Source organism: Malurus melanocephalus, unplaced genomic scaffold, assembly GCF_030028575.1.
Source record: "Malurus melanocephalus ecotype Western Australia unplaced genomic scaffold, MMel_1.1 scaffold_80, whole genome shotgun sequence".
In the NCBI taxonomy this organism is placed as follows: domain Eukaryota; kingdom Metazoa; phylum Chordata; class Aves; order Passeriformes; family Maluridae; genus Malurus; species Malurus melanocephalus.
In genome coordinates, this window is record NW_026623312.1 from 1,559,342 (window position 1) to 1,576,123 (window position 16,782).

The 16,782-nt window shown below is 40.1% G+C and overlaps 1 protein-coding gene across 7 annotated transcripts in view; it reads left to right on the forward strand.

Moving 5' to 3' along the window:
* Positions 1–384: 384 nt before the first annotated feature.
* PJA2 (praja ring finger ubiquitin ligase 2) overlaps positions 385–16,782 on the forward strand; it is a 30,996-nt gene continuing 14,598 nt past the window's right edge. The window contains exons 1-4 of one of the 7 annotated variants that reach the window (XM_057367527.1): positions 7,995–8,907; positions 9,632–9,785; positions 11,763–11,963; positions 14,940–15,978. In XM_057367527.1, coding sequence (XP_057223510.1) covers positions 9,758–9,785; positions 11,763–11,963; positions 14,940–15,978 — 1,268 coding nt within the window. In that variant the 5' untranslated portion in view covers positions 7,995–8,907; positions 9,632–9,757. The other 6 variants (XM_057367520.1, XM_057367525.1, XM_057367524.1 and 3 more) reach the window with 6 other exon arrangements.

The window sequence follows — 16,782 nt, forward strand, 5'->3', positions numbered from 1 at the left end:
TGTGTGCGTGGCTTTTGCTTACCCTRTTTCCCTAAACTAACTATATCCCAAGGCATGACTTTTGTGAGGGAGTGAGCGAGCGGCTGTCCGGGGCTGCTAGAGAGGCTAAACCAAGACAAACCCTACAAAGCAGCGGTTAAAAGCGGCTGAAGCCCCATCTCAGGACTTTCTCAGGACTTTGTGGTGTGTGTGTGCGCCGCACCAGGCCCGGATCACTCTGGGCGTCGCATCTGCCCCACAGCCGGCGCGGCCCCGCCCCAGAGCCCGCCCCCCGTCCAGGATTGGTCGCTGCCCTCCGCCCTGCCCCCGTCCAGGATTGGTCGCTGCCCTCCGCCCTGGCCTCTGATTGGCCGTTGCTGGCGCGGCGGCGGCGGGATTGACGGCGGTGGCGGCGGCGGGCGGGAGGCGGAGGCGGGAGCGGGCGGGGTGAGTGCGGCTCCGGCCACGGCAACGCGGGGCGCCCATAAAGGGGGCGGGCGGGAGCCGGGGGTACCGGGTAGAGCCGTCCGCACGCTCGGGGGCGGTTGTTTATGCTGTGGGGCAGCGGTCTCGCTCCTTCTTTTGCTCCTTCGCTCCGGGACGGGCCTGCGGCCGAGGGCGGGGGCCTCAGCCGGTGGGTCAAGAGGGCACCGCGGGTGGGCCATGGTGGCCCCCGAGTGCCCGTCCGTGAGGGGCCGGGGCCGCTTGTGGTGCGGGGAGCCGGCGGGGTGCGCTTAGCAACAGAGTGGACACGGGCAGGCCGTCGGAGCAAAGGGTTTGCAATTAATTTTTTTTTTTTTTTTGGTTTGGTTGGTTCGTGTTTGGTTGGGGGTTTTTGTTGTGTTTTGTATTTTTTTTTTCCCACAATACCATGGCAGTGACTCAGTACCCCGGGGAAAGGGGAGAACCCTGAGCGGGGTCTAGCTTGTGTCAGCCTCTGCCGATAGCCAACAAGCCCGGGTGTGACAGGGTCACTGCCGAAGTGGCATCGCTTGACATCGCTTCAGCAAACATGTGAAACACTCACACTTTTCTCTTTGCTAGAGAAGAGGTRGTCTGAGCCGGCAGAGCCACCCCCAAACACAGGGTCAGAAGGAACGTGCTTTGGGCCCAGAACCCAGGGGACATATTTCAGTGCTTGTTGCTGATACGCCTTTTCTTCCACACGAGTTCGTTATATTAATACATATAGTTATACTGCATGGGATGGGTTTTGACTCTGGAGGTGYGTAGCAACTCCTGCTGCACCTTTAAAAGTTCTCTTGGAAGTGCTTGTCAGTGTTGGCTGTGATGATGAGCATTCTCAGGATGCCCTGCACTGTACATGGGGTTGACTGGGTACTGCTGGTGAATTAGCATTGAGAAACCTGAGTTACATAGCATGTGAATCTCCATGGTGCACAAATACTTAGGAAGTTTACTTCAAGTTTGGAGACTGAGTACTTTAAAGGATGTGTTTGAAAGCCTAGAGATTGTGTTTAGGTCTTTTTTCTATACTGTGACATATTCAGCACTTCTTTTTTCAGTGTAGTTCTTGATTTGCATTTGTCTGTTCACATGGTTAAGCAGTTTGGAAGAATGACTTTTGATTAGATTTCTGCCACAGTATCTAGAAAAAAAAATATGTACTGTAGCAGTGAAGATTGGTGTCAGACTATTAGTGTTCTCTTTTAATGCAAAAATGAAGTATACATACTTTATGGATTGAAATTTCATTTGGGAGAAGTAGGCTTATTTAAAATTGTGTAAGCAAATGGATGTAATAAAATAAACTTATTTGTAGCTGAGTCAGACTCTCACAGAATTGATTTCCTGCTCTTTCTCACCCAGTAGAGAAAGGAAAAAGTCTGGAAAAAAGTTGTCCACAGAAGTCTTTATTTTGAAGTTGMATTAAAATGCAAGATCAGGAAACTTCTGTGAACCAGGCATGGTTTTTAATTTATTTTGCTGATACAGTGAATTGCAATGCAGTATAGGTAAGATCCAAGAGTTTTTGACAGATTGAAGCCTCATCAAAATAAGAAATGCTTGTGAATTGTTGCCTTGTTAGCTGATCCCATGAAGATGTATACTTCTGCAAAAACTGTAGCCTAGCAAATGAAAAACACTGAGAGGATGTGTAGGATGGATTTTGCAAACACTGCAATGGGTATTGCAAAAAGTTTTGCTGGTGTTGCTGCCATGTTTACACAGTAATCTCCCTGGTGGCCCACAGTACTTGGTTGAGCTGTGTTTATTTTGATTCTCAAGCTCCTAGGAAGGCTTGAATGAAACAAAAAAAAATGACTGTGCTGTACAGCAGTAGGTGCTGTTTGTGGGGCAGACAGTCCCCAGCTTGTGGTTTGCAGGATGAGTCATGTTCATTTGGCATCTGAGTTAATCGGAAGTGTGAAGGTTGTTTGAAGCTGTGACCATTAAATTTACCATTCCGTCAAGGCTTGTCCTGATAATTCTAAATAGTATTTTGAATGAAGTATGGGAAAGAAATTTGTCCTAATTAATTTATTCACTGATAGAGTAATGACCTCCCTGAATTTTAGTGGATAGGTCTGTAAGCCTTRTAGAGCCCACTGCAGTTACAATGGTTCTTCAGCAATCTTGTATCTATATGTTTGTATTTTGACAGGTTCTAAAGGGTTGCTTAGCATTTAATTCAGCTGGAAAATATATTTAAAGACTTCAGTTAATACCTTGAAATAATGCTCAAGTTACAGAAACAACCTCAGATGTGGAATAAGTGGAGATAAACCAGAGGACTGGAGAAGGACAGTGAGCTCACCTCAGCCTTCTGTTCAGAACATCTATGGACAGAGGGTACTGTGATTATCCCTAAAGGACACACTGACCTGAACCAGTGTCTGGAACTTGAGCTTCTGTGATTTTGGTGGCCTGGACTCAAACAAAACACACTGTTCATTTTATCAGGGGAATGTCCTGAAGTGCTTGTAATAGTGCTGTGCACATTTAATATGGGGGCAGTTGCTTGAATTGTCAAAGTGCAAAATACAGTAGCTCTTACAAGAACCTTGGTTGTCATGCAGGCCACACCTGGCTGTCTGTTTATGTGGAGCAGAGCTATCACTTATTTATATGGAAAATTGGGATAATTATTGATGAGCTTGTAGTAATGAGTACAATACTCTGCAGGGTTGACAGAGTGGATGGTCATTTAAATTGCTAAATGCTCGTGTCATGATGGGAARAAATATTTATAAATTCTGCTGCCAATGGCATTAATAATTCTGAGTCTTTTAAACCAGCTTTTTAAATGTGATTAATTTCAATTGTTATGTTTTTGTACACAGGTTTAGTTATCTTACATAGCATTCAGGTAACTAAATATGTTACTGTGGAAGCAGAGAGAATTCCAGCTGGCACCTACATATGTGTGTCCTTAACAATTATTAAAACAAGACCTGCAAAGTTCATGGTTGCTCAGATTCTAAAGTCCCCTGTGATGTTTATGTATTGCTGCAAGATCATCAATATCTCTCTGCTAGAAGCAAAGCAGGAAAAAGAAAATCCAAGGTGCTAACACGTTTGAGATTTAAATGATGCCACTAGTTGATACTGTAGAAAAGTATAATACAGATAAATGGTTCTGAACCTGAAGGTACATTGTAGATTATTTCTCAGGAGATTAATGATAATTGGTTATACAAAAGTGTCCTATCTTGTCAGTTTAGTGTCAGAATGYTCGAAATCATTCAAGAGAAGTTTCCATAACCCAGATGATTTCAAACCATAGAAAAATCTGCCTACTGTTTACGTGCTGCTATAGTCAACTCTATATGTTAAGTAGGTTTATTCATTATATGTTTGGTGAATCAGATATTTGTAGTTTGGTAGCTTAAAAAAGCTTGTCGTATAAGGTTCTGAGAGTATTGTCAGGAACCTGCTGCAGTAGTTTTGAGGCCTAAAAATTGGGTCTTAGGTACTGGATCTGTAATAAGTTTCCATGATTGTAATAAGATGCTTCAAGTGAAAAGTAGGGATTTTCAAAAAGAGATGACAAAAAAAATATCAAGTACTTGTACCACACCATGTAAACCTAGTGCAATTTCATATAGGATAATGAATAGTGTAACCTTTCAAAAAATTTTAAAAAGAAAAAAGTATGTAAAAGTAATAAAAATAAATTCTGATTTATCTTCTAAGTTAAAACAAGCAAATAGTGACAGGCAGTCATGTTGTAGCACCAGCGGTTTGAAGGAAAAAACCCACAGATTTTTTCCCTCCACCCAAAAGCAGRCATGTATGCCTGTGTTTCCAGTCCTGCGGGCAGAATAACTACCTGAAATTCTGGGGTGTTTAGGGAGATGACCATGGGGTTGGTAARAACAGCAAACAGTTCTCTTGTCAGTCTTTTCCTCTCTCCCAACCCTTCCTCATAGTGATTCTTCAGTGGATTTTTATTTGAGTACCTTTCTCTGGGCTGTGTTTCTGATGGATATTCTTCAGCCTCCCCACGCAGTCTGTTTGATGGATACAATGTCCCTACTGGTAGAAACATTTCCCTTTTGTCATTTCCATGTGTTTTGCATGTATCAGGGGAAACAGGGGTTTTTTTTAAGCATGGTGTTTAAAAGCTATATGCAGAATGTAATATCTGATTTACATTGTTGGTGTGGATGCAGTGGTTACTTTTCCTGTCTTCTAGTCTTCACTCTAATGCTGCTCTTTATGTTGCTTTTTGCCAAAGCAGACAGGAGCAGTGACTTGACTTCTGTGTGTTGTGGTCCTCTGTAATCCTCCACTGCCCTTCTGCGTAGCTGGATATTGCCAGTTATTTCCCCATTAGTAACTCTCTCAGTTGTTTACTTGTACCTGACAATGGTATCCCATGCTTCTCTTTTTGAGAATGACCTTACTTCTTCACAAGTATATTGGAATCACCTCAGAATCTACTCCTAAAATTTGTAAGTCTTAGAGGCCCATCTGACTTCAGGTGAGCTCTCTTGTTTGTTGGCTGGCTTTTGTTATCCTTGTATGTAAGACACAGAATTAAGTTTATGAAAGAAAAAGTTTAAAGTAGTGAGATTTCACTGTTCTTCAGGAAAAAAAAAAAGCCCCAAACCCCACAAATATCTAAAAACTTCCAAACTTAAAAAATTACTWTAAAATTGCTGTTACCATTTCTGATAGTGGGTAACATTTGATTACATGTTATAACAATTGTTATTTATGATGATAGCCAACAATACAAAAATGCATCTTTGGGTCTTCGAGTTTCCAGGGCCTGAACTTCCACCTTGGGATTCTGTTGTCATTTCTTAGTTGCTGTGTTTATCAGGTGAAAGGAAGTGATTGTTGTGGTTTCTTAAAGTTTGTTGGGGTCATCTGCACTGATAAAAATAGAACTGTACCTTATTGGCTTAAAGCATAGAAAAGTCTTGGCATTTTGTTGATTATTGGCTTCTATTTGAACCTGTCTTTCAGGTCCGGAGAGATGCTTCCTCCTCTGGGAAGTGTATGATCAGAACTTAATCTAAACTGCCATAAAAAGAGAGGGCAGATATGGGGGTGGGGGTGGTGTGACTGAATTTCTAGGTATCTTCTAACTAGCAGTAGGTAAAAATTGCCACTTATGTGCCCTTGGTTTAGTTCGCCCATTTAGAATGCAAAAACTTGTGCTGTTGGGGAAGTAAAGAGATAAGTAAGTTTGCCTGATGATTAGCAGCACATAATAGTGTTCTGTATTAACAGAACAGATTGCTACAGGGATTACTGGCAAAGTTAGTTTTTTTATAATGCTGGCTTTCCAAGGGAGGATGGGACTTGCTCTTTCTTGGTTACGTACATGGCATATGCATTGTGCTTGTTTTTAAAAGCTTTTAGTACTGCAGTTACTTAATCTTCCCTCTTGAGATTTAATGTGTAATTTCTGCTGAAGCTATTAGTTAGGGTAAAAGCTGGAGAACTGATTATTGCAGTGGTAAGGCAGAGCTGTCAGTTTATCAGATCAGATCAAGAAGAGGATTGAGCTAAAGTCAGAAAGGGAAAAAGAAAACACATTCAAACTATTTACAGTTTTGCATCAGAAAGTAAACAGGACTGGGCTAAAATCAGAGCAGGTCAGTGCAAAAAACCTGGAAATAATGCAGGASTTGTGTATAGCATTGAAGCAGATACACCCTCAGAAAACTATGTGAAATCAGTGGTGGCATGCTCAGTTCGACTGCCTCAGCTGTGCTAATCCAACTGCCTGCTGAGCTTCTTAAAAATSAAGACAGGCTTAGATCCTCAAAGAAGGAGATCTGGCAGAGCTCACTAAGTTCATGCAGRCTGCTTTACAGCTTGACAGCCAACCATTGCAGCCACACCTGAYGCTGCAACAGAACAAGCCAGTCTAACCTGGGTCCTTGGCTGAAGTGACCAAGTGACCAACATTCTGTGCTCTCATGTTGGTCAGAAGAGCCTGGGTGAGACTGGGAGCTGTGCAGGATCTTCAATTCTAAGAGGATGTCTAAGGACAGAAGGGAGCTATCTCCAATGGTGGTTTGTAGCAACTCACCCATTCATGTATTCCTGTGTGTGGAAGGTGATGACTGGTCTCCACTTATTAAGGGARTTCTGGACTTAAAGAAATTTTGTGTCTCTGCTTTGATTTATAACTTCCTTGTGAATTGATCTAGTGTATTTCTTTCAGAGCAACCTCTGATACTTTCACACATACAATTTCATTCACTGTTGTTTGCATAGTGGCAGCACTTGCTCCATTTCAAGTCTGGCAAAACCTTTCATAGTTTGGATAGAATTGTGAATTGTCTATGATGATTATGGGTGGTCATTAGTTCAGATTTGGAGTGTGCAGATAATGTCCAATCCATTTTCTTTTAGCCTGAATGTGAACTAATGCTTTGGTAAATGCAGAAATGTAACTATTTGTAAAATTAATAGAAACATGTATAATATTAATAGACTGTAATATTTCAGAATTTCAGTTTTGCATTTATGGCACAAATTGCATACAAAACTGCAAGGTTTTTGGGGAAATGCAAAACAAACCGTTTAGTGTTTAAATGGAAAGAAGCTGCTCTTAGCTTGCTGGTGTTCATCCCCCTCTTTTGGAAAGAGACTCAGATCAGTATCAGAAAATTTTAWTATGACCATAGCTTTTTGGAGTCTTTTGTTTTAAAATGTAATCTGAGAGGTAAAAAAGCCAAACACACAACTAAACAATTTTATTTTAATTTAAAATTAAATTGGTAGTAGGCCAACCTGACAGCTTATTGGACCACAGACTACTTCCAGCCTCAGGCAAGAGAAAGAAGTATACTGAGTAAAAACATTGACTTTGTGGAATCTGTAACTCAAAGAAGAATTCAGAATGACCTGGAAGGCTGATGAAAAGGAAATGCCTGGAAAATAAATCCCTGAGTCATATTGCATTTGTCAGTGTACTTGTAGCTGAGCTGATATGTTTATGGAAATAATCACTCTGTGTTCTGAAATATCCTAGTGAGCAGCCTAAAGCCACTTCTAAACCAGAGAATTTAAAGAAGGAGCTTTTGTTTGAATGGATAGGATTCATAAGGAAGAGGTTTGATTTTTGCTTATTATCCAGGTACTGTTTTCAGTTGGGACTGAGCTAAATTTCTTCATGGGAATTTGCATAGGACTGCGTTCTATATATTTTGCTGAAAACAGTGTTGATAACACAGGGATGTTTTTATTGTTGCCAAGCAGGGCACCCACTGAGCCAAGGCKATTTCTGCCCCTCCCCACATCAGTGTGCAGGCTGGGGGTGCACAAGGAGTGSAGAGGGACAGCGCCAGGACAGCTGACCTCTACTCTGCATTCCAGACCATGTAGCATCATCCTCAGCTAACAGGGAGAAGGAGGCTGGCCAGGCAGCTGTGTCTTTGAAACTGTCTGAGCATTGATGGTGATCAATGAGGGGTTTTTTTGCATTATTCTTTGTCCTTGCTTTTATTTCTTTGCATTTTTTTTTTTTTTTTTTTTTTTTTTTCTTTCCTTAAAAAGGCCTGGATAATACAGTTTAAAAGACAATGCGAATACTTTTACCTGCAACATTTATTTTAGTTTTGGTGTGATTTCATTATGATTCAGAAATAGACAAGGGAGAGAGTGTAAAGAATATGAGTTCATTTTAAATATTGCCCATTTGACAGCCAAATGAATTCGTATACTTCTGGGAATAAATGCAGATTTATTTTTTTAAGATGGTAACCTAGAAAACAGTTGTCATGTCAGTATTACTTGCATTCCCTTTTCAAACCTTGAATGTGATACCCTGTTGTTGCCTTGTAGAAGAAAATGTTTTCTGTAATTCATATATGTAAGAGGAAAAAAGTGAATGAATAGGATAAAGGATTTATTTTTATATCTATGTCAAATGTTGAGAGTGCATCCAGAATATGCATTAATTTTTTCTCACAAATGCTAAGAAAATCTGAGGAAGAAAAAAGGTATTAGTTATTAGAAGACTGAAATAGTACTTCTTAAAGAAACATTTGGGGCTAACTTCACATCCTTAAAATAAAGAAAGCTAGTTAAATACTTCTAGTAGCAGAARATGGTGACAACCCTTCCCTCTTTGGGATGAAAATCACTTGGAATTGTTTCCCCCCACCTCGCCAACTTCTTGCCCACTCTTCTTCCATGCCCCCCAGCCACATTTTCCTCAAATTTTTCTGCTCCTGTGTAATAGGCCTACATGCCCCGTAAAGGCCCTCTCCTGTTCTTGTTGTCCCAYTTTAGGTACTGGAAGGTGCTGTAAGGTCTCCCTGGAGCCTTTTCTGTTCCAGGCAGAACAGCTCTCTTAAGCTGTCCTCACAGGAAAGGTGCTCCAGCCTCACATCACCTTGGTGACTCTCAGATGTGCACTCCTTGACCCAAGAAAGCTGCTGCTCTTGTTCCTCACRCAGTATGTGAGGGAGTTGAGGAGACAGGAGAGAACAAAAGGTAATGAAGGGAGAGGAGGGTGAAGGGAGGTGACTGGGCTTCAGTGGGTGAGGACTGGATCCTGCCAGCATGTGTCCAAGCAGGAAACTCCAGTTGTCCTACATCTGGCTCTGGAAATTGGTTTGACTTTTTTTTTTTTAATGTAGTGTTGTGGTCAACAGTCAAGTTACAGTGCTAGGTTGTGAACACATGTGCATGCATCAACTCTAATCATGAACACTTACCTCTGGAAAAACTGGGGATTTTAAATGTTTTTTAAGTTCCTGTAGAATGGGTCAAGTTGGTTAGGCAAGTCAGATGGATTTGGTCAAGGTTCAGAGGCTTTCTGTGCTACAGCCTGTAATTTACTGTCTCTAGGGAGTGGCGTCCGTAGTGCAGTACTGGCAACAACAGAGGAAGCACACCTCGCAGTGATTAAGGCAGAGCCTGGGAAAGGCTGGACCTACCTGTTTGTGAACTGTGCCTTTTAGGAGACAGTCTGTCCCACTTTTTTAAACCAGTTCTGGTAATCCAAAATGCTTTCCTGCTCATGATCCTTTTGAGCAATTCAGGTGGCTGTAATAATTGTAATAATGTTTCAGAAATATAGAAGTGTGTAAAAACATCTTCAGCCAGAGAAGTGAATAACTAGCTTGTTTGCCCTACCTTAGTTTTTTGTTCACTAGTGTGTATTTCTCGAAGACTGGTCAGTTTTGTTGGTGGATGTTGGGTGTGTTTTGAACAGGTTTGCTAAACTGAGCTGCTGAAGCAATGCCTACATTTAAACCTGGAAGAAATACCTGAGAGAGGATATTGTGTGTCTCAGCTTCCTTGCCTGGAGGGTTTCTCGTAAATTGGTCTCTGCATTCATATGCCTAAATGCTGTTCATTTCAGGCATGTACGTAAATACATACATGCCTCCTTCTCTTATTTTGAGATATTTTGTATCTAGATAGAAGTTAACCTCTCCTGAAAACCAACTGTGACATCCAAACTTCCAGTGAGTGGTGAAAGCTTTCACTGTGTCGATCCAATAAATCTTCCCCAGGACAGAAAAATAATAACTGCCTGCTGYATCTTCTAAGAACTGTTGAATATGTGATGAGATATTCTGTATGCAAGAGCATTATATGAAGCAAAAAATATAGTGCATTAAACAGATTTTGCATGTTGTGAACACCATGTTTTTTTAAAAATAAAACACTTGCATTCAGAGAGCTTGACACTCTTGAGTGGGCATCTGTTTTTGAACAATACTGATGTTTTAGAGAACAAAATGAAATGAAGAGTTAGGCAATTTTGTTCTATTTTTACCTTGTTTGTTTCAGCTATTTGTTTGAGGATGGATTTCTGCATTGCTGCTCTGATTGACTAATCTAACTGCTGAATTTTGTCTGCAGGTTTGGATGTGGCCAGTTCCCTCTGGCAGTCTGCTTACCAACCCTCTTGTAATCAAGGGAAACTTGAGAATTGTCAGATCCTGGCTGAATAAAAATAACTTGTTGGTTGACTTAATAAGGATAATAACTGCTGGCTGACTAGATAAGAAAATGAACTGTCAGTCCTGTTTTTTTTCTTGCACTAGTTGCTGAGATTTTATTTTTTTTCTTCCACAGATCCTAGAGTTTTGACCTTTCTAAACATTGTAGGATTGGTATAGTTAATAACAAACATTTTAGCTTCTGGTTTTTAATGTAGTATGAGCAGGTCTGGGCAAATGCCCAAAAATATTAACAGGGAAAATCATATATAATCAAACTATGTAGAACTTCATAGATAAGTGAGGAAGAAAAGCCTCAGATACCTGCTAATTTTTTTCTACAATGTCTTTCATATGTCTCTGCTCATAGATACTCTCTTTTTAAGGGTAATGAAGGGATTAGTTTGCACAGCCAGGAAATAAGAAAGCTTTCATATTTTTCTGAAGTTCATAATACTCTATGTTAATGGTTGCAGACTTTATCTTACTTGTCTTTAATGTTAACTTTTTAATTTGGTGCGTTTCAAGAACAGAAACTTTTTAATTCCATATCTAGTAAAAATTAAAAGTGACTTAGAGGGACACAAGGAAGTCTCTGTATATCTGAAATAGTGAACTTTTAATTGCATTTGTACAAATAAGAGCCTTTGGGCATGAACTCTTGTGTTAGATTATTAATGCTGATAGTATTGATGATTTAAAATCTCTCCTTATTACAATATTGGCAGCGTTTCTCCACTGTTTCTCAACTTCCTTTGTACTCCTTATCCCATATTTTCTTAGTAAAAGACGTAAGTTTCATTAATATGAAAAGCTGCTGTAATAAGAAGTAGTAAGTGGGCAATGCTTTGTATGGCCATGCCTGAATCAACTACCTCTAGCAGTAAGAATAAAGCCTTCTCCCTGGGACTTTTGTTTTAAAAGGTGTGATTTGATTAATTATACTTTTCCAGTCACAAAGATAAGCTATCTAGGGCTGCCTGAATTGTGCTGTATTACCTGAAGGATTTTCCATTATAGTGCTGCAGATCTTTTCTGCAAGCTGATATATGTGTTGTGTGAGATTTGTGATCKGTGTGAAAAAAACCAAAAAGCTATGACGTCTGGACTTGATTTTTTTTTTTATTAGGTCTGGTATTTACTAAAAGCATCTTAAGATGGGGGCACAATCATTGTTTGCCAATATTATTTAGTATAGATGAAAACTCAAGTTAGATGCTTTCATAACATAACATTACATTTTCTTATATTTATATTGTTAATGAAGCTCAAGATTTTAGAGAAATAGAAAATTCCTTGCAAAAGAAGTATGTCAAAGTATTATGGAAGTGGGAAACTATAAAGATATATTGTTTAATGAGTGTCTCTGTCTTTTTCCTTCAAAATCTTATGTAGCAATGGGCCAAGGAGTTGGAAAAACTGCCTGGCCCAAACCCACAGCAGGCTATCAGACTGTTACTGGGGGAAGATGTGGAAGAAGACATTCCTATGTTGGGTTTAGACCATTTTTGAGTAATCAAGACAGAGATGGACATCAACAGAATGAAGACTGCAAGCAATTAGAGTTGGAAGATGTTCAGAAAAAAAATTCTTCATGTATGTACTTACCTTTGTGTATGTGCCATGTAGGTGCAAACTGGGATGCTTGGGGTGGAGGAGGAAAGCACATTGAGAAATGTGAAGGGAAGAAACTAGCCACTTAAGTAACATGTCAAGTACGTTTCCCATGTCTTTATTTTGCCTTTATACTAATTTTCATTCAAAGTGCCTGGGGAGAAAGGACTTGGGTGTATTGCTCAGCAGTGGCTAAATATGAGCCATCAGCGTGCCCAGGTTGCCAAGGGCACCTGGCCTATGCCAGCAATAGTGGGGCAGCAGGAGTAGGGTGGTAACTGGCCCCCTGTGCTGGGCCTTGGTGAAGCCACACCTCGAGTACTCTGAACCCCTCAATTTAGGAAGGACATTGAGGAGCTGGAGCATGTYCATAGAATGGAATGGAGCTGGGAAAGGGTCTGGAGCACAAGACTGATGAGGAGCAGCYGAGGGAACACATCGGGTGTTCAACTGGAGAAAAGGAGGCTCTGCGGGGACCTTCTTGTTCTGTACAGCTACCAGAGTGGAGATTGGTGTGAGGGGGCATGCATGTTTGTGCCAAATAACAAGTGACAGAACAATAGGAAATGGCCTCAGATTACACCAKGGGAGGTTAAAATTGATTTTAGGGAAGATATCTCCAACAGAGGGCTGTCAATCATTGGAACACACTGCCCAGAAAAGTGGTGGAGTCACCAGTTACTGGAGGTCCTGAGAAGATGTGTATATATGGTGCTTAGGGAGCATGGTCCAATGGTGGATTTGGCAGTGCAATGCTATCTTAGAGGTCTTCACCAACCTAAGTGATTCTAGGGCTCTATAAGGTAGTTTTTCCCCCCCCTCCTTCCTTAATAGACTATTTTGAAATTGCTTTCTTATTTTAATTTACTTTTCTTTTTACATGATAATGGCATAGTGCTGTTTTAGCTTTGTATTCAATTGTTCTTGTCATCTGTTATGTGATGTAGATCATCTTGAGGTGGTTTTAATTTTTTTTTATTTTTATTATTGTCCATGCTTCATGCATTTTCTATGCTTTCATCTAGTTAAAAGTTTATGTTGTGTAAGGCAATTTTGATGTTTGTGGAGGTCTTCCTACTGTCTCTATAATGCTATCACATTTCTTGTTTTAGTTGCACAGACAGCAGCATATAGTTATTTTAGGGGTCATTAGATATATGCAGTTTAAGGGTGTTTTATCTTCTTCGTCTTAATATAACTCTTTTGTGTGTAAATTAGTCTAATAACAAAATGCCTTTCCTTTATATTTGTGTATGTATCACAACTGTTCACATTTATTCTACAGAAACCTTTTGGATTGATTTACTTTCTTTAGCTCCACTAGGCTACATTTTTCCCCAGCTGATACTCTATTTGGGTGGGTAGATATTGCCAAAAATGCTGTGTATTTCTTGAGTCARGAGGAACTCACAAGGATCCACAAGTCCGGCTCGCACTACAGGTGTGAGAGCATTGTCCAAACACTTCTTGAACTCTGTCAGGCTGGTGCTGTGACCACTGCCCTGGGGAGGTTGTTCCAGTGCCCAAACACCCTCTGGGGGAAGAAAGTTTTCCTGATAACCAACSTAAACCTCTCCTGACACAACTTCAGGCCATTCCCTCAGGTTCTGTCACTGGTCACCACAGAGAAGAGATCAGTGTCTGGCCCTCCTCTTCCCTTCAGAAGGATGTTGAAGAAYCCACTGAGATCTCYCCTCAGTCTCCTCCAGGCTGAATAGACCAAGTCACCTCAGCCACTCCTCATGTGGCTGTTGATTCTTCTTTATCTTCACAGTCCTCCTATCTTTATATCTTAAATTGTGGCACCCGAAACTGCCCATCACTTGAGGTGAGGCTGCCCCAGTGCAGAGCAGAGCGGGACAGTCCCCTCCCTTGCCTGGCTGGCAATGTTGGGCCTGATGCTCCCCAGGACAGGGATGTCCGTCCTGGCTGCCAGGGCACTGCTGACTCAGATCTAGATTGCCACCGATCAGGACCTTCAGCCATCAGGTCCATTCACATGGTGCTGCTCTCCAGCATCTCATATGCAACTATGTTTGAGCAAGAAGAGTGGGCTGGATGATCTCCAGAGGGTCCTGCCAGCCAGCCTTGGCTGTTAGCAATTTTGTGGAGGAGCTTCAAGATTCTAATTAAATACGGTATTATTTCCTGGAAGCCAGACTCCTAGTGCTGAGGGGCATAGCTCTCTTAAGATTCCAGTGCCAGGAATTCACCAACCTAGTAATGGAGTAACGATTTATATGAGATTTTGTACAAAATAGACTGGACTCTTGGTTTGGTTGGGAGTTTAAAAGTTACTTGAACAAAGGATTGATTTTGTAGCAGCAGGAGTATACATGTTTTTATATTCTTTAACTCTTGCTGCTAGATTTGGTTTATTGTCCCTTTTTGCAAGACGTTTTCAAATGTAATATAACTAAAATGCATTTGTGATGAAATAACTATTAACTGTAGTACCACATTCAACTCTGCTATTTTCTTCTTAGGAGGAGTTCCACTCAAAGGTGCATGTACAAAATGCAGTTCTCTTAGTATGTAATTTATAGTAGCAATAAGTGGCTTTATTTGAGTGTGACAGAAGGCACAATTTAGCCAGTTAATGAATGGATAGTCCAATATGGAGAAAAATAGTTCTTTCAGTTTTCCTGTTACCTTATAATTCCCTTTTATATAAACAGTGTAGAAATTCTGCTTATGTACATTTTCCTTTAATATCTTTTTTTATCTTTAATACCTCTCACATCCGTAGCTGGAATTGTATAATTTAGACTATTTCTATAGGCTTAGTTTGTATAAATGGGAAAGTAAATATATTATTGAAGAATGACTGCATCTGTGATGAATGTTTCTATCAATTTGCACTGTAGTCCTAGTAAATTATCCCTTTATTTAAATGAGAAGTTGTTGTAGATGAGAATATTTCTGGTTTTGATTATTCCAGTGCATTCTTTCTTGCAGCTTTCACTGAAAGTTCCAGTACATTGGTTCGAGTTTCTCCCGATTTATTAGATGAGCCTTTGTCAAAAGATGTTGGCAATAGAGAGCCTGTTTGCCAAAGTGCATCACGCCAAACTTCTGAAGTGAACACATCACCATTTTCTGTATTCTGTTATGGTCCAGAAGGCAACCAAATCTCACGGGACTTTATGAATCCTTATGAAAATTCTGAGGACCTTGCAGGATACACATATGGAGGGCATAATGGTTTGAATGGTAAGAACGGAATTGCTTTTGTAAACATTGACTCCTATGAGCTGGATAGCAGTGATGGAGAAGAAGAGGATGCTCAAGAGAAATATTCTTGGATAAGAGAAGCAGCAGGTCTAATTCAGGGAAGACTAGATAACATACTTTCTCAGTGTGAAAAAGAGGTGGACTCTCTTCCAGACTTAAAGACTCAACTGTCTTCTTTTAGCCACAGCACTTGTAGGGAAAGTTGTGAAGAAGCAGGACCAATGCCTTTAGCATGTCTAAACAATAGGACACTTAAATCTRCAGATGAAGCTATACCAAAAATTAGCCTGAGTGGTGCCAGTTATGAAACACAGCAGATAAAACATGTAGTGGATGTTGGAATTGGAACCCCCGTACCAACTGCTGACATATTAAATGTCAGTGATGGAGAGACTGACCAAGAACATTCATCTGAGCTAGTAGTGAGACCTAAAATTAGGAAACAAAATACTGCAAAACAGCTGGAGAGAGAAAATCATCTCCCTAGTGATGATGAAGAGCTCAGTGATTCCTGGAGGAAAATTGGAATTGCTGATGTCCAGCAATGCCATCCTGAGTGTCCCTTGAGAGATGGYAAAGAAGAGATGAGTTCTGGTGTGTTCTTTCTCTCAAGAATGCACAGTGTTGAAAAARACACAGAAATAGACCTAAGAAGAAATGCAGTAGCTCAAGAACAAAACAATGTTCTAAGGGACAGTGCTTTTTGGAATGACTTTGAAGACCACAACAGACATTATTTAATGAGCCCCAAAGATGAAGACAGGTAAAATTTCATTTTTATAGCTGTTTTAGTATCAAATCTTTCATGTAATAATGTGTGAAACTGAACAATATATTAACAAATGAGGCATAAAAACTTGAGGCATTTCAGAATGTGATCAGATAAAAAGATGCCAACTTCTCCTTTCAGTTCTCCTTCACTCTTCTGGTAATGTAAAAAGCCTTTCCTTTATGTCTGTAGTCAGAGCATCTTATCACTGAGAACTATTACTTGTTTATTTTTGTTTCATTTTTACTGAGCAGATGGAGGGTAAAGACTGAAAGCCTTGTTCAGCCTGGCTTTTAGCAAGTTATGGGTCTTTGAAAGTTCCCTTCTAGGCTTATTCTTTGCAATTTGGTTTTTTGCTACTATATTTAGTCAATATTCTGCATGCAGCCTATTTATGCTCTTGTCTCTTGCCTTTTGAAAGAAATTATTCTTTCTTGAAATATCTCAAGAATAACTTGATAGGATTGTTTATAATCCCTTTTTAAATGAAAATGCTTCAGAGTAATAGGTATTTCCAAAGTAACTTAATTATTACAATTTCAGATTTATAAATTAGTGCAACCTTGACACCAGGAGTAGTATTCAATCTCCTCCTGTTTGAGCACTTCACCCAAAAGACAGACTAATTTGGATAAGCCTTATGTTGATTACTTTTTATTTATAAAATGGTTGAGAACTTTTCACTGTGAATTGGAATTATGTAACTGAGCTATTTGAGAGTGAAAACATTTCTAACCTTCTGATCATTTATGAAGATGCAATAATGTTTGTGATAATTCTTTTTCCCTATTTTYCTTC